The sequence below is a fragment of the Furipterus horrens genome, unplaced genomic scaffold (genome assembly GCF_987537825.1).
Source record: "Furipterus horrens unplaced genomic scaffold, mFurHor1.1.pri manual_scaffold_6, whole genome shotgun sequence".
In the NCBI taxonomy this organism is placed as follows: Eukaryota; Metazoa; Chordata; class Mammalia; order Chiroptera; family Furipteridae; genus Furipterus; species Furipterus horrens.
In genome coordinates, this window is record NW_028327176.1 from 15,262,560 (window position 1) to 15,287,829 (window position 25,270).

General features: G+C 42.9%; 1 protein-coding gene across 2 annotated transcripts in view; it reads right to left on the bottom strand.

The window, feature by feature from the left end:
- The window catches only part of BABAM2 (BRISC and BRCA1 A complex member 2), a 340,273-nt gene that overhangs the window by 49,734 nt on the left and 265,269 nt on the right, over positions 1-25,270 (bottom strand). For both annotated transcript variants that reach the window (XM_090280995.1, XM_090280994.1), the window contains exon 10: positions 23,162-23,244. In XM_090280995.1, the coding sequence (XP_090137121.1) occupies positions 23,162-23,244 (83 nt within the window). The remainder of the gene's footprint in view (positions 1-23,161; positions 23,245-25,270) is intronic.

Consider the following 25,270-nt stretch of genomic DNA (forward strand, 5'->3'; position numbering starts at 1 on the left):
GCTAAATTGTAATATTTACTTGTGAAGGTACGAATCTTACTGTCAGACCCATTTTTCTTTCTGAGATCAATATTTGGTAGACTTGGGGAAGGAAAGAGGGTAGGAAGGAAGGATGGAATGAAGGAAGGAAGGAAGGGAGGGAGGGAGGCTGGTTTCATCAAATGTTTTAATGAAAATATGGTTTACTCCTAACCTTCAACATGGGCAGAGGTTTGCAGTGGGGATGAGGAAAGAAATCCTTTGAAAGCTATTTCTGAGAGCTTATAAAAACTAGAATCTTAATATTCCAGGTTAAAGATTAATGAAAAACTCTGCACTTTTGTTTGGTGAGGGCTGCTTATTGGTTGTTGAAAAAAAAATGTTGGTAATCTTATTTACTCTAAAAGCCTGAACTGTGAAGTTACGACATTTTTTTTTTTTTTTTTGGTTAAGTTATGACATTTTGGACAAAAGGCCCAGCCACACTAATAAATGCATGTGCGTTAAACGTTAAGCTCCAGAAGCTGGTTCCCTCACCACACCTGGACTCCCCAGCCACTCCACTAAGCTTCACTGCTCCGCCTGTTTGCTGGTGGCAGTCCCGCCCGCAGGCCCGCCTGCCTTTCTGGGTCTGGACTTGCCAGCTCTCACCAGCCTCACCCTAGGCCTGTCCCAGTTAGGCAGTATGTACAATGAATTCCACCGGAGGCAGGAGCAGGTTACCTGCAAGGAGCTTACACCTTCATTAATTAAGCAGCAATATTGAAATATCAAAGCACTGTCTGGCTCCAGAAATATCAATATCTACAGTCTGGCTGAAGCCAGCGAAGCATAAAAGCACTTCTCATCAGTGTTTGGTCAGAAATGGAATGGCTGACACCCCTAGCCTGGAAAGTTTCCACTGCTGTTCAGGCTTCTCCTTTAAGAGATCGACCCCTCAGACAGGATGGCCATGTGAACAGTCTCTCCCAGGGCACGGAGGAGCTTTAAAATAGACGTATGAAATCACTGGTCCCTCTGAAAATTCCCCAGGAAATGGCTGACGAGGCCCACTGCCTGGCTCCAACGAGGGCAGAGACTGAATCACTGACATCCCTCCTGACTACCGTGCACTTGGCCTGTGCTCAGGAGGGCCCCTGGAGTTCCCGGGGCGCTGCTCTTCACCCTGGCGGGCAGCCTCCCCCGTCATGAGGCTTGCGGTAGGATGGTGGGTCTGACCGCTACGGCTAGGTCTCCACCAACCCAGCCTCAGCCCCAAGCCCCAGCCTGGGCCGTGTACTACCTGCATTTCCACACCCCCCTGTGGGCTCTGCCACACCCCGGCTGCTCCAGGACACAGTGCCCTCTGTCCCCCTTTCCTTCCTACACGTTTGATGTTACTTAACCTCTCTAAGCCTCTCTGTTCTCTTCTTCAAAATGGGGAAAATAGCCACCTTCCTCTCAGGGCTGTGCCGATGAAAAGACATCCTGTCAATGCATGAGCTTTACGGACTGCAAGTGTGCAGACCTCCCACTCCCTCCTCAGCACGTGGCTGTCGAACCCCTGCCGAGTGCCTAACACTGTGCCGGGCATTGTGCATAATATTAATTGAAAATATCATTTAGATGTTGTCTTTGACCTTGGCAAGAAAGTTAACCAGAACAACCAAGCAAATACACATGATAAAAGAGTCACCCAAGATAATCAAAGTCTCATAATTACGTTATTCAGATCAAGTACTATGAGATGCAGATAATCAGATTAGAGGGAAAACTAGAGACAGGCTTTAAGAGATGTGAGCTATCAAGGTCAAGGAGAGGAGTGAGCAGGGCCAACAAAGAGGTCAAGGCCGAGAGAGAGAGAAAGCCTCGGGACCAGCTGAGCCTTGCTACTGAGAGAGGCCAGGGGGCACTTCCACACAGTCGAGGAACACAACGGGTAGTGGTGTTCCAATACCACTGACTTGGTGTCAGGGCACAGGGGTGACAAACAAACCAACCAGCCAGTGAAACAGCCTTGGGGTGGGCTGATTGATTATAAACTCAGGTGGAGGCACAGGAGTGGCAAACACCTTGTATTTCTACAGCACATAATGGTCTCCAAAGGATTTAATCCTCATAAAATCCCTGAGCAGTAGACAGGAGACACACCAATGCCATTTCACAGACGAGAAAAGTCTTAGGGCCAGTATGGGATGAAGCTGGGGACCTGACCCAGGTTTTCTGACTCTGAGGTGAGCATTTTTCCTACTATCTGTGTAGTTCTCAAGACGAGCTATGCATCAGGCTTACCTATGATGCTGTAAAGATCCACGCTCAGCAACCACTCCCACTCCCAATTCTGATTCAGCAATGGAGGGGAGCACAGCAGAGGAGCAAGGCAGGGAGGTGTTCAGGCATCTGACCTTTTCAAGGCTTTGAGGAGCCTGGGGTAGGCTAGAAGTACAAATATACTGTGCTGTACCACATGGGGCCCAAACAGGTAAAGGGGTGAAAGAGGAGAAACTGCACACCATTCCAAGGTTCGGAGCCTGGGTTCCCGGAGTCTGATCCTGCTATTAAAAGCTGGGTGGAGCAGAAGATGTTCAATCGGGGAGCTGGTAAAACCTGTCTCCCAGTCGGGGATGTTGTATCAGCTCCGTGTGCCTGTCCTCACTCCTGGGCTTCTGTCTTCACCAGCCGGAGGAGAAGAGTCTGGCGGCATTCCAGAAGGCTGGGTGAGAGCCGTGGCCGTGAAAGCGGGTTCCTGTGATGAGGGGGTCACGCTGTCCCAGCTCCGAGTGAGGACAGTGCTGCTGGGCTCACGGGTCTCCTGTCGCCGCCTCTCCTGCGCCTTCAGCCTTGTCAGTCCCCATGCAGACGGTGTCCTTGGGAAGCCTCTCCAGCTCCCTCGGAACCTTCTTCAGCTCCACCAAACTCTGGAAGTCCCACCCCACTGGGGGCTTTCTTTTTTTCTTTTTTTTTTAAATAATTTGTTTGTTTATTTATTTTTAGAGAGAGGGGAAAGGAGAAAGAAAGGGAGAGGAACATCACTGTGTGGTTGCCTCTCACTCATGCCCCCAACTGGGGACCTGACATGCAACCTAGTCATGTGCCCTGACTGGGAATCGAACTAGCGACACTTGGCTCGCAGGCCAACGCTCAATCCACTGAGCCACAGCAGCCAGGGCTTCACTGGGGGCTTTCTTGCTCTCAGACTTGCCTGAGACAGTGGGCAACCTGAGGGCAGGCACCGCCTCGCGTGGCCCTGCACGTCTGACATGGGAGAGGCTCAGAGACAAGTTGTTCCCTCTGTGAACGCACTGAACAAACCTCTGTCGGACAGTCAGCCTTACACTACACCTTCCAGCCCCTGGACGAACACCGACCTCTGTCAGACCCCCTTCACCTGACTAGCCTGACACACACCTGACTCAAGCCAGGTGGGCCTGCCTGCCCCTTATCTGTGGGCCTTCACCTAAGCAAGAGGTGGGCCCTTTTATTATATGGGGTTCATCTTCCACTCCATCTCCCTCCTCAAAGCTACAAGTTTTAAAAGGTTTTCCTTTAACCACCATTTTCTCAGGCTGACACTATTCTAAACTAAGCAAAACCACTTGTATTTCATTTAGCTTGTACAACTTTCTCAAGGATAAGTGTGTGATTTTTATCAGGCTTTTTGAATTACAGCTCTGAACACAGTTCATTCATGGACCTCCATTGCTGCTTTAGTGATTAGTAAGCCGGTCTAAATACTGGACAGAATTTCTTGTCTCCTGCTTATCATACCAAGCCCCACCTTCAAAGGAGACTCTTTGAAATCTCTTGGATGCTTTCCCAAAAGAATTCTCCCAGTTCTGTACCAGCTAACATAACGCTCCCTCCTCCACCCCTCTTAGAATGTATTCGTACTCATCGTATCTGCACTCTCTTTCCATACACAGGTTAACCGTGAAAGCCTCTGATGGCGGGAATCACCTCTAAAATCTCTGTGCTCAGAACTAGATGAGTGGTCATCTGAAATTATTACACGTTACTTATTAGCATAAATGTCATGAGCCAGGGGTAATTACAAAACTTGAGCACACATTTGTGAAACTTGAAAACCCATTTTAAACCTGCCATTTTCAAGCTGATAGGCAAAATCTTTCAACATTACATCATACAGTGAACCCACATGGCTGGCCCTTTCCTTTTTACTGATGGCTCCATAAGGATGGCTTTGGGGTGATCCATGCCTTCTGGATTAATCTAAAATCCTTCCTGATACCATGGGATTACCTCGGTTTCTGTACATCAGTGGAACACTTGCATTTATCATACTACCCAAAGTGATCCACAGATTCAATGCAATTCCCATCAAAATCCCAGTAGCATTCTCGACATTTTTTAAAAATCCTGAAATTCATATGAAACCCTAAGACAGTGAATAGCCAAAGTAGTCTTGAGCAAGAAGAACAGAGCTGAAGACATCACATTTCCTGATTTCAAACCATGTTAAAATGCTATAGCAATCTAATCTGCATGGCAATGGCATAAAAATAGACACCAAAGAAACAGAGAGAGCCCAGAAATAAATCCATCCACTTATAGTCAACAGATCTTTGACAAGGTTACCAAGGACACACAATGGAGAAAAGGACTGCTTCTTTAATAAATGTTGCTGGGAAAACTGGATATCCAAATGCAAAATAAAATTGGACCCTTATCTCACCCCACACACAAAATTCAACTCAAAATGCATTAAAGACTTGAATGTAAGGCTTGAATCTGTAAAACTACTAGAAGAAAACAGAGAAAAAAAGATTCTTGATATCTGTCTAGGCAATAAACTTTTTGGATATGACACCAAAAGCACAGGTAACAAAAGCAAAAACAGACAAGGGTGACTGCATCACACTAAAAAGATGCACAGCAAAGGAGGCAATCAACAGAGTGAAAAGGCAACCAATGAAATGGGAGAAAATATTTGCAAACCATGCATCTGATAAGGGGTTAATATCCTAAGCAACTCCAACAACTCAAAGCCAAAACCCAAATAACCCAATTAAAAGACGGCCAAGGACCTGAACAGACCTTTTTCTAAACACATACAAAGAGCTAACAGGTACATGAAAAGCTACTCAATGCTGCTAATTGAAACTACAATGAGATATGACCTCACACCAATTAAGATGACTATCATCAAAAAGACAAGACATCACAAGTGTGTAGGCAAGGATGTGGAGAAAAGAGAACGCTCATACACTGTTGGTGGGAATGTAAATTGGTGCAGCTCTGATGGAAAACAGTATGGAGGGTCCTCAAAAAAAATTAAAAATAAAACTACCATATGACCTAAAAATTCCATTTCTGGATATATAACGTCTGTATGGAAAAAGTCCAGTCATTATTAATATAACCAGAACGGTTTGCACGACATCAGTGTGACCTGGAAGCCAAGGAGATGGACTGGAATGCGCATGCATGAACAATGATGACTTCACTGTACTCGTCAGTGGGGGCAGAAGACACCACTGAGAGAGCATGTGTACTCTGTGGCATCACATTCAAAATAACTGAGCAAGCAGAGCAATGAATCTGCATCACATTTTGTGTTAAGCTTGAATATTACTCTGCAGAAACTATTTGGATGATTCAGAAGGCCACAGCTATGGGCAACTGGTGACTGGCAGCTTTATCACAACAATGCACCCACTCATGCATCATGCCTGGTGCAGAGTTTTTTGGCAAAAAATAAAATCACCCAGGTGACTCAGCCCCCCTACAGCCCAGATTGGTGCCCTGCCACTTCTGGCTTTTCCCAAAACTAAAATCACCTTTGAAAGGGAAGAGATTTCAGACCATTGATGAGATTCAGGAAAATACGACAGGGCAGCTAATGGCAATTGAGAGAACTGTGTGAGGTCCTAAGGTGCCTACTTTGAAGGGGAGTGAGGTGTCACTGTCCTGTATACAGTTTTTTTTATACCTTGTATCTTCTTCAGTAAAGGTCTCTATTTTTCATATTACATGGCTGGATACCTTCTGGGCAGACCTCATATATCAGAAGGAAATGAAATTGGTATCTGGACAAGATAGCTGCACTTCCATGTTCATGGTAGCATTATTCGCAATAGTCAACATACAAAAACAATCTAAATGTCTACCAATGGAGGAATGAATCAAGAAAATGTAATACACACACACACACATACACAAAGGAATATTATTCTTCCTTTAAATAGAAGGAAATCCTGCCATTTTGTGACAAAATAGATGAACATGGAGGACATTTTGATAAGTGAAGTGAGCCAGACACAGAAAGACAAACACCACACAATCATACTTATATGTGAAATCTGAAACAGTCAAACTCATATAGGCAGAGAGGAGAGTGGTGGTTGCCAGGGTCTTGGGAAGGGGAAATAGGGAGATGTTAAGTCAAAGGCACCAAGGTTCAGTTATGCAAAATGAATGAGTTCTAGAGAGCTAATATATAGCATGGCAACTACAGTCAACAATCCTGTATTGCACACTTGAAATCCTCACCACAGATACACACACACACACACACACACACACACGGAGAAAAAAGTGGTAACTATGTGAGGTGATGGATATGTTAATTGGCTTGACTGTGATCATTTCACAGTGCATATATATATATCAAAACATCAAGTTGTAGCCCTGACCGATGTGACTTGGTTGGGCATCAGTCACCCCACAAAGCAAAAGGTCACCAGTTGGATTCTGAGGTCAGGGCACATGCCCAGATTGGTTGGGGCGTGTATGAGAGGCAACCAATCGATGTTTCTCTCTTACATCGATGTTTCTCTCCGTCTCTCCCCCTCTCTCTAAAATAAACAAACAAACAAATAAATAATCTTTAAAACCCCCTTCAAGTTGTATATGTCAAATACATAAATTTTTTGTTAATCATACTTCAGTAAAGCTGAAAAAAGGGGGGCCTGGTCATTTAAAAGACTTGTCTCCTTCAGAATGCGTTGACAGACTGATGTCTCAAAATTTCTTTCTCTGAAGAAGAAACCCAGGAACCATTTGGAAACTGTGACTGAGCATGTCACTGCAATTGGAAGGACATCTCCATGAGAGCCCATGTCATGAGGAGAGGAGATCAAGGTGGTAACTACCTGGGCGGGTGAGACCTTGAAGGAACAATGTCCCTGATGCAGCAGGAAGCAGCCCTGGTGGCAGGTGGTGGCTTTGGTCGAGCTTGAGACCCAATCAAATCAAACACGCCCAGCCACCTTGCCTTTACAAAACCCCCCTCCATTTGGATGAGAGGGATGAAAGTTCTAAGACCCTGGGCCCACGTTCTTCCGAAGAACTGCACACATCTGAAGCAGCTGCCTCCTTCTGTCCCAAACACTGCCAGGCAAGTTAAAAGTGCCACTCAGCTCTAGCGGTGTGTCTGTGAACGGCCATCTTCTACACTGGGAAAGCCAAGGAAGGTGCTCCACATCCTTTCTTGAGCCCAAGGTTCTGTACATGTCACCTCGGTGTTCATGTGCCCCCTGCATAACTGACTTCCGAGTACCAAGGAAACAGGGCAAGATCCTATCACTAAAAGAATCCAGAAATAACAGCATTACATCGTTGCGTGAGCAAGATAAAGCAAGGCAGAGTGGAAGGCTCAGCGTGTGAACGTGGACAGTTGGGACCTGACTTAAACTGTTCCGCATTTACCACCTGTGGGTCGGTTCTTAGGCAGGTTACCAAACCTCTCTGCTTCCTCTCTTTCCATTTGTAGAAGAGCAATTGTGATTTTTGTCTTGTAGGATTATTGTAAGGATTACGCAACACAATGCACAGTGTATCCAGCACAGTTATTGTTTCATGGTGAAGTTCCATACGTGACAACTGTTAGTGTGATTTAGTTTGAGGGCTGAGGCACTTTCTCCTCACAGAAGTAGCAGTAGTTATCAACAGATCAAAGGGAAAACCATGCCATCTGGGTGAACAGCAGGCTGACTCGTGGCTCCGGTGGGCGAAGATGAAGGTGGTATCTGGTTTAGGTACAATCAAATACATGACCAATAGCAGCAGTAGCCAAAGCCCTGTCTACAGCACGAAGGCAACAAAGTGGGGCTGTGGATGCCAGACACCACCACATAGAGAGCTTTTCTGTAGATCTGGTCCTTTCCTAAGAGACAATGTTACTATTATTTTCTGGAACAGTAGGATATAATGATGATTTTCAGTTCCATGAGGGAGGGACCATGTCTTATCCAGGTATCTCATACAGTGCCTGGCCTAGAATTATAGTAGTGAACCAAACCCTGTCTTCCAGGGCAGAGGTAGGGAAAATAGCACACATGCCACGAAGAATGCCCAGGCCACATTCTTTCCACCATTTACATACCATGTATGGTTAGTCAAGCACTGCTAAGTACTATAAGCTAAGTACTGTTAGAGCCTCTGATGTGATCTTCACACTAAAAAAAGACAAGAACAAAATCCAAAATCTCTAACGATTATTCTTACTGAGCAGCCTAGGTTTGTTTTTAATCCTTCCACAGCCCTGGCTCACATCTGTGGCCTCCCTTTTATGGGCTCTGGGGCTGTACATCTAAAAGACGACAGATAAGGTAGAAACCTTGTTAAACAAAATCCCCACCAGAATGACAAACATTCAAACAGGAGTGGCCGCCTTTATCTCATCGCCACCCAGCTTTGATGGGTCTGTTTCCCTTGTACAAAGGGTTTGCTGTCTGAGAAAGAAACCAAAGTCACTCCCCAGGTAGGTATTTCCCAAAGGAGCTGTACTGCACGTTCCAGGGTCAGGCTGCTGAGCCGCCTCTCTGGCTGGCTATACAGCGCTTTGATTTTTATCTGTGGTTGGACAGATCGGGAGTTTTGATAACTTCAGTCCACTTTCCTGGAAATGTGGAGATGTAGCCACATGCTGACTCACTCCGGGTGCAGAGAACACAGAATGTCCTACAGAGGGTGGAGGCTGCAAAGGCTAAGCCTTGGGATAAAGAGGAGAGGGGGGCAGGCCGCGGGAGGAGAAAACCACGTCCAGAGGGCTGTTATGGATTGATTATTTACAGACAGTTTGCCTGCAGCCAGATAAGAGATGGATTTGGCTGGCAACTATTACAGTGGTCTTGCTTTAGGTCTTTCCACTTTAAGATCAAGAAGATCTGACTTGTTTATTAAGTAATCTGGTTGTCTTAGAAGTTGGGCATGTACCCATGCTGATAATGGTATAGTAATTGCTCCTGTTTGTTACAACCCTCTCCTTTTATTTGCTGAAATGTTGGATGTGCTTGCATCTTTCTAGGTATGAGACACTTTTAAAGAGGCAGTAGTTAGCATATTTAGATACATAAAACTTGCTTTTCACTGGAAGGATTACAGTGTAACTTTGCAGGATTTTTCTGCTGCGAGTAATCTCTACAGTAGATATCAAGTCACACTTCACCCTACGAGTATGAAGATGACCAAGGCACTAATTTAATGGGATTGCAGACGAAATTTAGGAAAACTGCAGAGACCCAGACTGAGTTTTGACCAGGGCCCTGGGGCTGGTCCAAACAATGAGGACCAGCAACATCTTCGATCTTAGGTAGACCTGGCCCCAAAGTGGGTCACTTTCACAGCATTAGTAACACCCATTAACACGAGTCACCTTTTCAAGTGATGGGACTATTCCTTGTCCCATTCTTATAACTAACAAAGATTTATTTTTACTATTACTAATTATAGTTTCAGTTCATTCTTTTACAAATTGCTGTGCAATATTTGATTCCCCACGTAAGTCCTGATAACACAGTGAAAAACCAGAACATGCAGGAGCCCACACTCCCTCTCAGAACAAGTCTCCCTCTTTCTAGTTAATCTTCCCGTCTCTCTCCTTAGAGAGAACCGCTATTCTCCAATATAGATTTATCATTCATTTGTTTTTTTAAAAACATGGTTTTAATATGTGTTTCTTCATCCCTAAATAATATATTGCCTCATTCTACTTGGTTTTTGAGCGTTTTATATAAAAATTCTCCTGTGACTTGTTTTCCAGTCAACATTAGGTTTTATTTTTTAGAGATTTTGTCTTTATTGTTTGTAAATACAATTTTGTCACAACTGTATAATATTTCATGGGGTGAGTTTAACACTGTATCCATTCTCTCATCAGTGAGCACTTGGTTTATTTCTAGTTTTTACCACAATACTGCCATGACTAGTCTTGTTTACGTGCTCCTCAAACGTGTTTCCCTTCCCAGGTATAGCCAGACAAACTTCTCAGCTTTCCTGCAGCGGGGTGGAGCCAAGTGGCTATTCTGAGCAACGGACTATGGATGGGAGGAATAGATGCAACTTCTAGACCTGGCCCTTAGAACCCGACCTGCTGGCCTGGGGCAGAAGATGCAGGGCCGGCTGCTGAGCCCGGAGGGGGTGGTGGAGCCCACAGAAGCCAGGCCCTAGAAGGCCTGCAGGAAGCAAATCCTTCCCCCCGCAACCCACCAATGACCAGCACTGAACTGAGAGCACAAAAAATAAACCTGGCTGTGTCAGCTACAGAGATCGGGGTTGCTTGTTACAACAACATGTCATTGTCGGTATCCTGGTTCTTGGCACTGTACTCCAGTAGTCCAGATGTCACTGCTGGAGGAAACTGCCTAAGGGTACACAGGATCTCTCTGCATGAATTCTTACCCTTCATGTGAACAGACAATTATCTCAAAATAAAGTTTTTAAAAACCAGGAAAGGCTGTATGGTAACTATGGAGAAGTATTAACAAAACCACGAAAGGCAGTTTCTCACCATTTTTGGAAAACAAAGGTAAGAGGCACCAGGCACAGAGGACAGACAGACCTTACACCCAGATGCGTGACCCAGTGCAAGACCTTTACCCTTGATTTCTTCACCTTAAAAACAAGGGTGACACCTGCACTTCCAACTTCATGGGCATTTTGGAGATTCAAACTAAATGAGATTGATAAATGGGAAAGTACTTTGAAATACTGCAAAGTCTTATACTGTCATTGAAGAGACATTTCTAATAACAAGCTTGGGAATGACAGAAGCTTTCATAAGAGCTAGGAAGCTGCAGGTTCTGAGCCTTTGCGTGAACTCAGCGACCAGGATTAAGGAGAGGTTAGGATTTGCACGTCCATAGTAACAAGACATCAAAAACCTGTTCCAAGTACTAACAGGGTATACAATACGCTATTTTTCATATAAGAAATTAGAAAATTAAGAATATATAATTGTATTAATTTTATATACATAAAGAAGCTACCAGGCTGAATTTTAAAAATGAATAAAAGTGAGAAGAAGAGGAGCAGGGTGGGCTGAGCAGGGTTGAGTGAGACATTTTTCTTAGCGTGTACTTTTTTTTTTTAACTAGATGAATAGATTGCCTAGTCAAACAATAAAATAAAAAAGTATTAAAGGAATTCTTAGGCAGAGTCCCCATATATTTTTGTGTATGTGGGAGAGACAATTATTCTTTGTTTTTCTCAAAGCCTTAGTTCCAGGAGTATGCAGGTAGTTGAGTTTACCACTGAGGTGTGTGTTTGTGTATATGCGTGTGTGCATACAGTATGCGTGTGTGAAAGAACAAGCCTGCACACCAAGGAGAATCTGACCAAGCCATACCTCCTTCCCGTTTCCCCCGACTAGAAAGACCCAGGAGTCACGGAGGGGGAATCACTGCAGCAGCAACTCCTGCTTTTTGATTTTCTGCCTCTTAGTTTACTTTAAGAACATCAATGGATTTAATTAGATCATCACCTTATATGGGGAAACTGAGGCTGCCCTAACCCACTTGACAGGACAAAATGAGATCAGAAACGGAGGCTGAGGTCTTTACTCCCACTTCTGTACCATAACCACTAGTCAGCACCTTTCTGGGTCGCACGTGGCTTAAAAATCAAATGCTCTCAGGGTACCAGAGATAAATCTGGGTTGTTTCAAAGGACTTCCTAGTTGTTCAAAGAATCAAACTTGCAAAGCTGAAATCAAGAAGCAATTCTGATTGTGTAGGTTTTCTGCAGCCCCACGATCTCTGAAATAGTGGAAACAATGCATGATGCTGGAGTAAACTGTCTTTGAACATGGGAGTGTATAGTCTCCTTCTGTTTACCCTCTGTGGAGCCCACTGAGCCTGCAATCTTGGGCTGTTCACCTCCCAGAAGAATGGATCTTTTAAAGTATTCTTGGTTAGAGGCCAAATGAACATGTTTTCATCTTCTTATAAACACAGTGCTCAAGCCCTGTCCCACTGAAATGGGCTCTACCTTCTCATTGAATGGCTGTGGCGGAACAGTCTGAACTGCGGGTTTTGGCCCGCTCCACTCTTCCAACATAAAACAAGAGCTAGGCCATTTGGAGATGCTTTCTTGAGACCACAATTCATTTCTGAGGTCTCCATCAGACAAGAGCTTAAGAAAAAAGTGTTGCGAATTCTTTTAATTTGTCTGACATAGAAGACAGTTTACAATACAGATGAGGTTTCCAAGCTACAGGCAAATAAAGAATAAAATATTAGCACAGCCAAACAGAGTGTTCATGTGAGTTCCTCTGGAAAAGGAACATGTCCCATTCAGCCCTATAGCTTTAGGATTCAGTATGGCCCCTGGCACAAAGAACAGGCTTAAATGTTCATGGAGTTACATTCAGGTGTGACCTGGGAGTACATGAAAAGGCAAACCCCACTTCTACAAATGTTTAGGCCTATGAAGCTAAATAAGACTCTATGACTAACCTGAAAGACTAACTGGAAAAATGCATGTAACTAAATTTGTATCTTTATTGGGAAACAGACCAGGTGGAGACGAAGGTTGGGGTGAGAGACTGCGGGGCAGCTGGCATTTAAAACGAGAACGTAAGCGCTAGTTCCCTGGCTTCAATCCCACTGAGAGTCCTTTTTGCAATGACCTTCACCAGGCTTGCCTGCGTGCAAAGTTTGCTGATCCATGGTGGGTACCATGGTTTTCCTGGAGATAGGGAATCCTTAATCCACCTTTTCAACACTGGGGAGAGTTCAGAAGACTTACAGTACAAAGAAACAGATGCATGGCTGGGGACAACAGAAGTAACATTGGGGAAACCTGTAGGACCTCATTTGCAGAAAGGAACTAGGAATTAGGATCCTTACTCATCATGTACACTGGGGTTGGGACTCTCTTGCCCATATACTTACCTAGGGTCTTCTAATTATTACAGAAGAGGCAATATAGTGTTGTACTGCACTCCCCTGTCTCTTTCAAATCATGGCATGTCCTCAGAGAAGGGGTCTGATTTTATGGCACGCTGGGAACATGTGTGAAGCTCGCAGAAGTTGCTGACCATGGGGTCCAGCTCCCGCAAGGACTGAAGCGATCAGCGGCTTCTCTGTAGCCTATCTTGGGAAGCTTTAGTGAACTGTTGAGAGTAAGAGTTCTAGAATCAAAAGGTCTTAGTTCGAATCTCTTCCCTTCAACTACTAGCTATGGGACTTCTGGCAAGTTACTTTATTGCTAAGTGTTCTAGTTTCAGCCCATGTAAAGAGGGGTAAGTTGCCAGCTTATAGGACTATTAAGAGAATTATATGGAATTATAAATGTAAAGTACTTAGCACAGTACTTTGCACGTAGTGAGCACTCAATAAATAATTTTATTTCTATAAAACAACGGCATTATTATTACTAACTACTACTACTTATCATCTCAGTAACCTCTGATTGACTAAGACTGAAGAAAGGTTGCCAATAAAATGACTGCCTACTTATGAATTACGTGTTTTTTAATTTGTTCATTTTCAAAGTGTGGTAAAATATGCATGACTTATGACCATTTTAAGTGGATGGTTCAGTGGCATTAAGTATATTCACCACCACCCACCTCCAGCACAGTTCTTATCATCCCAAACGGAACCTGTACCTGTTAGACAACAGCTCCCGGTCCCTGGGAACCTCATTTTCCTTCCCGTGTCTATGAGTTTGCCTACTCTAGGTACCTCGTATCAGTGGGATCGTACAGCATTTGTTGTTTTACAAGATGAACTGTGTTTTGACATTCCCTTCCCTCTCAGCTGCCTAAAGGCAAGGGCTTATTTAAATTCAGCCAGGGGTCATTCTCAGTCCAATACTCACCCCAATGGCCTCTTTGGGCATATCCTAGGCCAAGCCATCTGAAGAATCTGAACCACCTCTTTGGGAGGAAATGCTACCAACAATTTCAAGTTTCCAACCAGATCCTGTCCAACGGGAAGTGTCACTGAATCCTTTCGTTAAGGGTTTAGTCAGGCCAAATAGTTCTGAACTATCCAAACGAGGGATGATGACCAGGGGTTTTTAGGTTGAAATGGACTCCAGGGTAAGGTAGTGACAGTCTCCACCACACATTTGTTCTATGGGAATGTTCACTCACCCATTCTTTTCCTGGATACCTAGTTGCTCATAAAAGTCCACATATCCCAAACTGGGCTCAACATTTCCACATCTGCTCCTCCCAATATAATTCCTGCTTCAAATGATGGCATCATCAGCTACCTAGATTCCTAAGAAAGAAATCTGTGAATCACCCTAAATTCTTCTTAGTCCTTTAACTTCTTGGGATCACTAAATTCTCCTGGTTTTACTTCCAAAATATTTCTTGAAATATTTTCTTCCTTTCCATCCCTAGTATGGCCACTCCAGTTCAGGTCCAATCATGTTTTTAGGCTTTCTGGCTCCTATTCCAAATCATCTTCTACATAATACCGAATATTCTCTTTTAAGGCAAATATATGCCACTTCCCTACTAAGCACTCTTCAATAACCCGTTGCTGTCCTCAGGATCAAGTCCATGTTCATCAGCCAGGTACATAATGCTAAGTTCCGGGCTCTGACTGCCTCTTTAGCTCAACCTCTCTCTACTCCTCAGGATCCACTCTATATCTGAGAAATTCTAAACCACTTGTAATTCCTGGCGTATATTCTATTTCTTCTCAATGCCTTTATTGATGCTAATCTCTCTGTTCAAAATGCTCTTACAGCCCCCCCCCCCCCCCCCCCCCCCCGTCCTACTGGGTCCATTTTAAAACAATTTCACTCCTTAGTTTTTAAACTAAATTATGTGGAAGGAAAATGGGTGGTGATAGCCATTATTTGGGTCCACATACATTCTCTTCTAAAAAAAGATTTTCAAGATTCACGTGTCCTGACTTGTTTGGATTCTGATTTGAAAAAACCAACTGTAATAAGAAGAAAAAATAGGTGTTTGAGACAAACAGGGAAATTTGAACAGAGACTGGGTATTAGATGATACTGAAGAATTAGATGTAGTAATGTTATATTGGATACATCTTTTTCAAAAAATCCTTATCTGTTAGAGATACACACTAAAGTATTTATAGGTATAATGAAATTTCATATTTGCTTCAAAATATTACAGAAAATTTTTAAAACTTAAATTAAAAAGGAGGGAGGGATTGATGAACCAGGAAGGCAGAACTGCAGTATGGGTGATGGGCACATGGGGACTCATATATTTTTGTCTCTATTTTTGTAACAAAGTATTTAAAAAAAAAAAAGGTTCATGGGCCATCAGGATAGATCCAGCCCACAGAAATGTGTGGATTACGCTGTTTCTGTTTAAATCAACACCACGTGAAGGGGCCTGCTGCCCGCCGCAGATCCTGGCACTCCCTCCTGTCTGAGACCCGAGGTGCTCGCACACCTGCATGGCCTAGTGGCTCAGGCAGCATTAGATTTTGTAGGTCTGCATGCACTTGTACCATGAACCATTATGTCTAAATAGATAAAAGCTAGTTTTAGATGATCAATAGCTGGTTAATTCTTTAATTAAGCCACTTAGTTCTCCTTTTCCTGTGGCCACAGAGTAAAAACCCTACAAGAGCCAATATATTTGTGCTACTGGGTAGGGGATTAGAGCTGGACCATCTGTCACCACCATTGAGAAACAACACCAGCTACCTGCTTGCTGCCTTCAGATCAGTACCGTCTTTGGAGAGATGTCCCTTCATGATCTTGAGAGATGAGATAGCCTACGCATCCCGAGCACATGATTGGACATTGACCTGCTCCTTTTGTTCCGGGGGCTTCCAGATTCTCTTAGAAGCTCCAGAGACTTTCGGTACTGGTCACATATGTGGGGACCCCATTCACCACAATGTGAAGCAGCATGGTGACACAGAGTGGCACCTGGGCTCTGGAATCCATTCCTAGACTGAAACCCTAGCTCTGTCGCAGGGAATAGTCACCGTTTCTAAGTCACAGCTTTGTCATTTGTTAAATGGGGCACCACTAGGAATTATCCTGATGAGGATGTTTGGAGGACTAAATAACACGAATATAAGCAAAGTACTGAGAACAGTGTCTAGAGCATGGCACACACTCAATACCTGTTAGCTGTTATTACTGAACTATTATCTTCAACAACAGCAAAAATTTTGCAACAAAATAATGTCCATGCTTCCCCCAATGTCAACACTACTTCAAAATTAATTTTAAGAAAGGTTACCCTGAACTAGAGCAATACTTTATAAGTTACTTTCTGTCACTGAGTGATATGCCTTTTTCAAGTTACAATTTACTTCAAAGCAGCTGCATAAACTTTTAGGTTAAAATCACTGAGTTTTCATGACCTTTGATTGGATAAACCCAGTTTAGCAATTACTTTAATCCAATAATTATAGCTGAAAAGAATCGTACACCATATATAAAAGGTACAGGGGGGAAAACATCATTTAGTAACACACATCTAATTAGAAGCCTCCTTTCTTCCTTACAAGAAGTCCCGTAAGGTCATTAAAAAAGGTGTCACATAAATCCAAGATATTAGAATGAAGAAAATATTCCCAATGAAGATGAATGAAATAAATTCGCAAATCAGTGTCAGAGATGACCAAATAAGACTTTCTGAAAGTGGACTCTATAGCTAGAACTCAAGTTTCAATCTGAATGAAGATAGTGACAGTGGCTGCCAACAGTGGCTGCTGAAGGGCACACAGGACACGAGGTATCTGAGCTGTAAACTGTGAATGGGCTGTGCTCGCCTGGGTGTAATCAAAAGATAAACATCACTTTGCCGAGCAGGGCTAACCACTTACAAAGGCATCCAGGATAAAAATTAACAAAAATGTTTAAAGTATCTAATGACTCAACAGGTCTCATAATCAAAGCAAAAGGCACTTAGAAAGTAAATTTTCTTTTATCTTTTTCCATATTCTTTTATCATTTTGAACAACAGAGAGAACTGGTTGGTTTCACTTTTTGTTCATAATCAATTTTAGTTCTGACAACTTTGACAGCTATTATTACCACTAGGAATAAGAAAATTAAATCACGAATCTTTACACAAGCCTAATCTGAGGTAAACACATTAATTCTAAAATAGATTCGTATAGATTTGGTTTGAAATGAATTCTAATACATAATCTATGGTTTCTAATTTTAATCACTTTACCAATTCTGACTTGTGCTTCAAATCTACTTATATAAGGATATGATCTGTACCCCAAAAGTATGCACATTTTGAGAAACCTTGCAGTTTTGGTTTCACTGAATTATCTAGCAGCCAACCATCACGTCTGTTACTGCTAATCATCTTACAAGTCACTGTTTCTGTGGCAATGAGGCAAGTCCACGCCACTCTGCTCAGGGCCTGAGTGGCTACCACCATGATGGCTTTGCCTGTGAGTGGGAAGTGACAGCGCTACATCAATGCCAACAGTTGCCATGGTTACACGAGCAATCATACAGCCTGACAAAATCAGAGCTTGGAAGGGGCATTTGTAGCAATAAACAGAAACCTCTGATTTTTACTTAAAATTTCAAAAGCCATCCTAATTTCTAAGCCATTGGCCTTGATTACAGGCTTATGAGGAAAGAATTATTTAAATGACTAGCAGAATTAGTCTGTAGTTGTCAACTTCCTCTAGTTTAGGGAAAAAAAGTCTTACCAGAAGCTGAGTTCTCTTCAAAAATAAAATAACTGTTTTCTGAACTTAATCTAAGGGTAAAACTAATGAACAAATGAATGAATGAATGAATGAAAAGATAAGACAAATAACGAGATGAATATTAAGAAATCTGTATGAAATTTAAAATGAAAAAAATATCAGAGTAATATACTCATTATCCACTGAGACCAAATAAAATCCGCCACCTCCCTCTGGATTTACAATAATAACTATGAAATGAGGGAACAGAGCAACCGAAGTCCTAGATATTAATATACCCATTCCAAAGACACACTGGAAATAATGGACAGAGTGAAGTATTGTACAAAAATAATTTTTCCCTTTAATTAATTAATTTTTTTAAAGATTTTATTTGTTTTTAGTGAGGGGAAGGGATGGAGAAAGAGAGGGAGAGAAACATCAGTGTGTGGCTGGTTGCCTCTCACACGCTCCCACCTGGGGACCAGGCTTGTAACCTAGGCATGTGCCCTGACTGGGAATTGAACTGGCGACCCTTTGGTTCACAGGCCTGCTCTCAATCCACTGAGCCACACCAGCTCCTTTCATTTATTTTGAAAATATAAGATTGTGTATAGTAGTAACAGCATAAGCTATATTGTTGTGTTTACATTATGACATCTACACATAATATATGACAATAATAGCACAAAGGAGGGGGATGAAATGCAGCAAAGTTGTTATACTTTATCAGAATTAAGTCTCTATTAATCTGAAGTAGATCATGTTAAAGATGCAATTGCAATCTCTAGACAAACCACTGAGAAAAAAAACAGTAGCTAAAAATATCAACAGAGGAATTAAAGTGGTACATTGAAAACATTTGTCTGATGCCAAATAAGGTAATAACAGAGGAACAAAAATGGAATGAGACAAACAGAAAACAAATATCAAAATGGCAGACCCAAATCCAACCATAGTGATAATTACATTACATGTTAATGCATTAAACTCTCTAATAACAAACAAGAGATTGTTAAAATGTCTACAGAAGCAAAACCCAACCATATGCTGTCTACAAGAGACACACTTCAGATTTAATCCCCCCCCCCCACACCGCCCAAGAAAAGGGTTGAAAAACAGCAGAGGGAAAAATATATACCAAGTAAACAGTAAACATAAGAGAACTGGGATGGGTATATTCACAGTAGATGAACTAGACTTTAAGAGAAGTAATGTCATTAGAGAGAAAGAGGGACATTCCATGGAGATAAAAGGGTCAATACATCAGGAAGATAGAGCAATTGTAAGTGTGTCCGCACCTAAGGAGAGACAGCCCTTCTGTGCAGCCGCAGGTCAGCAGTAGCTGCATGACACTCTCCCAAAGACCCTCCCCAGCCCCTGTGGGAAGCACTCTCCTGCACCACAGTCACAGCTCTTTCCAGCTTCCGCTAACCACACTCTCCTCTGGCCCATGCAGACCTGCTGCTGCTGACCACTTCTGGTTTCCTTTCACGCTGGCCACACCTCTGAACACCATCCTTCAATTGAAGTCTCCCTAGTTACCTGTGTGATGTGTCTATTTCCTGATGGGACCTTAACCTAGAAAGAAATCCCAACTCCATGCCTTGGTTTGAAAGTGACTAGTAGCTGCTTAATGGTATCCATTCTCTCTCACTCAAAGAAATTTGATTTTTAATTGGGCATTTGCTGCCCTAGCCAAAGAACTACACTTCCCCGTCTGCACTAGCTATATGCTGATGCCCCGTGAACCAAGTTCTGGAACAATGAGAAGTAACTGGAAGTGGTACAGGAGACTTCTTAAGAGGTCCCAGTAAATGAGTTCTGTACCCTTCTTCCAGCTTTTTTCTCTTCTGTTACATAGTGTGTGAATGGGACGGCTGGAGCTCCAACAGCTTTCCTGGGCTGTAAGTAAGGAAGCCACACCCATGGGACGGTGGAGTAAAAAGCCTGAAGGAACCTGGGTCCTCCATGACCTTTGGACCTGTCACTCCAGCGCGAGACTGCTACCTGTACATGAGTGAGAAATAAACTTCATCCTGCAATCCATTGACAATGGATGAGGGAAGGAAAGAAATGGATGAAAAAGTTCCATGGCCACAGTAATCATGGCCACAGTCCCCACTCCTGGAGTCGCCAGGGTGCCAGGAAGTTGCAGAATCTCCTGAGAGATCCCAGAATAAGATCCCCTAGGGCATGACTGCTTCCTTCGGCACACTCTGGCTGTCTGAGGTCAGAGCCCTCTGTCTCTAGAGAGGAGTGCCTCCTTCCTCTCGAGTCCAAAACGCTGAGTTATTGCAGGTACCTGCCCTCTTGACAGTCCTCTTTGCAGGCCTGAGCAGAATGGGGGTGGAGGGAGCAGGGATGTTATTTGGGGTCCTGCCAGGTCTGCAACCTCCTGAACTAGTGGAGCCAGCCACAGAAGACTGGCTCCATCTCTAGGCCCTTCCTTTACAAGTTCTTGAGATCTCAGAGTAATTTACTGCAACGTTCTGTCATTAAGTCTCTGCCACCCCATATTCACATCCCCTCTTCATGGAAAAAAAGGGGGACAAGTGCTCCCTTGGGTGTTGTAACCAAAAAGCAGATGCTTCCAAAGGAAGGTAAGTGTCAGATGCTTCACTGCATGACTGAATAAAACACATTATCTAACCAAGCTTCATTCCGATGCAGCAAGTCCCAGAGAGAAGCAAGAAGCAAGAAGGTGGGAACAACTTAAAGGCAGGCTGTGAGTTAGCGATGGAGCAGGAAGCAGCACCAAGGTCCCCTGATTCAGAGATGAGGTCTCATCTGCCAGAAGAGCCCAACGTGGGCAACGAGGCTAAGAGACCAGACGCGAACAGACTGGGAAGGAAATGAGTCGCAGCCAAGGAAACTTGGTAAAAGTAAATTAAATGAATCCCAAGGTCCCTGTACCTATTCTAGTGCGTGCCTGGGAGTTCTATGTTTCTGAATAAGGTAATCAATACCAAGAGAAAATGTGGCTTTGGGACTTGGTTTCGCATAGATGTCTGACGTGGAAAAGCTATGACGGGAAGGTGGAGAAGGAGCTGTGACAAACACTGGACACATGGTACCACGGAGAATACAGTCTGAGGAAAAGGGAGCTTCCAAAGGAAAAGGCTGTTATACTGTTAGAGGCACTGACGAGAAAGCTGGCAGGAGCTGAGAAATGAATGTTCTTTTCTCCCCAAATATCCCTCTGGCTAGCCACCACTGAGCTGCATGTAGAAAACACAGGTTAGAACGAGCAATGCCAAGAATATCTTTTCTCCCTTCTATCTGATAATAATCTGACATTAAGTTTTTGAAAGTAGAACCATAGCTAGGAACTAAAGTAAGTTTCAGGGAAGAGTTGAGATTTCATGCCACTTTGGGATAAAGAAACTGGTTGAAGCATGCATCTTATTTAATGTTTGCAGCTGTCCTTCTGTGTGTCCTTCCCTCTGTGTCCTTCTCCCATAGCCACTCTGGGAGGACGCAGACTGTTGCCACCACCATTCGAGGCAGGGGACAGGTTCCTCCTGCTGAGCTGGACTAGGGGACTCACACCAGACTCATCACCCAGGCAACTGTCCAGGGTCCTGGGAGACAAGCCAGGGATGCAATCAGCATCTGGGGTTGGGTAACAGCTGGAAAGAGAATCGCTGGAATCAGACGGTGGGGCAAAGTGGATACGGCAAACTGGGAGTGAGATCTCACAATGGAATTATAGCTCAGAATGGAAAACCACAGCAGCAACACAAAGTCAGAATCACAAGAGGTGGCAGGAAGCACCAGCAGGGCCACAGAAGATAGTGAGCAAAGAGGGGATGCCAGGCAGCCTGGACTGTGAGGCGACCTCTCCCACCCGGCCCTGTCCTGCAGGTTAAGCTTTATATGGTGGCGTCTCCACAGGACTTAACAACGACGTTCCCACTGTACATAGGAGAAACCTAAAGTAGAAGGAGGCTTGCCCTGGTCATCTGAACAAGGCCATGTAATCGGAGGTACAGCCAAGATTAAAATCTTGACCTCTCCAACTCTGTCTATCTATGCACATTATTAATACAAAGGGAATGCTTACATTTTCCAGATACATTTGAGAAGATGGTCCCCATGCATGACCAGCTACAGAGCAGGAACTCGACACAAAGCGCCGCATGAGAGGTGGTTATCACTGGGGAACACCTAAAAGGCGGGGACAACCAACTCCTTGCATGTACAACCAACTCTCAGTTACCTCTGTGGAGTTAAGGGGAGGTTTTGATTAGAGGCTCTATTCCCTCCACCACTACGGATATTTTAGTATTTCTTCCCTTCCTAGCTGTTGGTGTGAAGTCAGGTAAGACAAACTAATTTAAGAACTATTTTAGCCTCAGCAAACCACAACCAAGGTCAATCTGCTGGGGAATAAAAACTTCCCCAAATCAGTATCTCTACACTGGCTGATGGCCTGGCAAAATAGGACAAACGCTGTGCTTCCTGAAATAGTTTATTAAGGTCTAGCGTAGTTCAGGCTGAGTGAAGTCACCCGAAACCCACTGCTTTTCTGTAACTTCACTTGAATAAGCTGGAACTTCTTTGCCTTTTGCTTGAAAACGGGGCATTTTGCATTCCAAATTAATAAAGAATAAAGGTCTCGGTTAATCGCAACTTGAATCTGGCACCATGCGTTACGATTCTTATAAACAAAGAAATAAAAAGACTTGAAATTATTCATCAAGAGGAAGCTGGACCGAAGTTGATTGACTGACTAATTAATGTAACAAAACAAGAATTTAAATAGATACTCTGTGGAATAAAACTGAAAAGTAATGTTGAGTATACATTAAAACATATTTAAGATATATATACTGAGGGCATTACCAAAGCTGTATATGTTTAATTTAATGAGGATGGTAACCAAATGATCAAAGCAAGTATGTTTTGAGTAATCCTGAAAGTTTTGAGACCTGACACTGGAAAGACTCTTTGAAATAGGAATCTGTCTTGGGAAGTTTCTTAAATTCAGCACTATTGATATTTTGCATACCACGATTTTTGGGGGGTGGGGAACCTGTGCTGTGCACTGTAGGATGTTTAAGAACATCCTTGATCTCTACCAACTAAAAGCCAGTAGCAACAACCTTCCCTGACCCAAATCATGACAATCAAAATCTTCAGACATTGCCAAATGTCCCCTGAGGGGAAAATTACACCTGGTTGAGAATTACTGATCTAGAAATATTTCTCTTTAAAACCATGCAATACATATACTAAAATAAAAGAAACCAAGTCAGGACACTAAAGTTCTCATACTCATTATTACATGTGTTTTTTATATTTTTAAATGTGTGCTGACATGCTAAGAGCAGAAGTATACTCACTGTGTACAAGAAAACAAAAATCCTTCCACATCAGTAGTAGAGTGAGTTTTGTGAAGCCTTCTGCATCATACTCCACGACACCTCTAAGTAATAAAAACACACACGCAAATAAAAACTCATAAAATAAGGTATAAGAGAACTATAACCACGTAAAGAATATATTCATAAAGTCAGGGTTCCTAAGTCTGAGATGCATTTAAGGCGAGTGGGCATTAGCACAGGAAGGATGTGGCTCTGGAAGCACATCACCAGGTTTAAGTTATAGCTTTGCCATTTACTATTATGATCTCAGGCAAATCACTTAACCTTTGGAGCCTCAGTTTCTTTATCTGTAAAACAAACAGTATTTCCAAACTTCATTACAGGGTTGTGAAAAACAAATAAGATAAACCATAAAATGCTATGCAAATGTTAGTTCCTAGTCATGAGTAAAGGGACACATTAAGAAACGAGGTCAGCAATGACACTGCTGTCTGCGCGGTGACTGTCTCATTTTCACTTAGGCACTCAGCGGTGATGAGCAACGACAATACCACTAAGTTCAGGGAGATGGGCTATTTTCTTCCAAAGCACTGGGTTGGCCAAAAGACACATTTTTTTCATTTTCACCAAAAACTATTGATTTGGATATTTTGAGTACATCAGCCATCTCCCACATGGTATAACATTGATTGTTCTCAGTTAATGTCTCGATTTGATCGCTATCAACTTCAACTGGTCTACCCGACCGTAGAGCATCGTCCAGCAAGAAATCTCCAGCACAAAACTTCGCAAATCCCTGTTGACATGTTTGATCAGTCACAACCCCTTCTCCATACACCGCACAAATCTTTTTTTTTTTTTTTGCATTTTAGTTGCATTTTTACCTTTCTTGAAATAATAAAAGCATAATATGTGGAAAATGTTGCATATTTTGTTCCATCTTCAATATTAAAATGGGTACACAAAAATTCACCAATTTTGATAATTTTTTTTAAAAAAATGCATGCTGATATGACAGCTGTCACAATACAATCTAACAAAATTGTTTCAAATGAAATTAAAGATAACTAAGCGTTACCAGAGCCATCTCATAGAAAAAAACAAACGAACTTTTTGGCCAACACAATTCTTGGATTCCTTCACTTGTGTCCCCCTGCCCTCCCCACTGGGTGCAAGACAAAGTAGAAATGTTGGCTGGTGGACACCGGGTCCAGGTGGGAGGTGCACACCTCACATGTCAGGGGAGAACAGCTCCTGACTGCTTGGGGGCCTGGCAGGATTCTGGTAGGCTCACCTTCCACGTAGGCTCTTGCCTTCAAGAGCCGAGTGCTTGTGGAGTGTCACAATATTGGGACAACACTAACGCATGCTGAGGACAGGATTAATGTAGGATTAATGTTCTCTCTCATCCATACAAGAAGGCCTTTGCTGTCCCTGGCTGAGTCAGACCACTAATACTGATGGCCACCCGGTTTAAGCTCAGAAGAAATGGAACCACTGCACCCATGCAAAGGTAAAGGAACCAAGACACTGAAGGCTGAGTGATTTGCTCCAAGACTGTTTGTGTGTCATTCAGGTTTTCTGACCTAAGTCAATAATTTTATTCACCAGTTTACACTTCTTTTCATGAATTTATAACTAACTCAATATATTACAACACTGAACTTTTTAGATCCTGCATTCCATGAGCAAAAACAAGCACAGAATCCTTTTCATCATGTATACAGGGTTGGGCAAAAGTAGGTTTATAGTTTTTTGTATGGAAAATAATACAACAATTAATAAATAATAATACAAGGTTAAACTCTTTCATGTACTCAGAACTGGAAACCTACTTTTGCCCCACCTTGCAGAATAGTAGTCAATAATTTAGTAGTTGTATACAAGTACTACTGTATTGTATGTCTAATAAAACATATACAAAGATGTACATTAAAAAGAATGAGATTTAAGAACAAATGTAAAAGCAATTTTCATATTTTCTTAGTCAACAATGGAGTGAGGTAAGGCCCTGGGATAGGTACACCCTACTTTGGAGTTCACTGTGCTAGCTTCTTCATTTTTCAGTTATATACCCTAAAGACAATCTCACTCAAAACAATATATCCCAAAAATGATCTTGCTCAT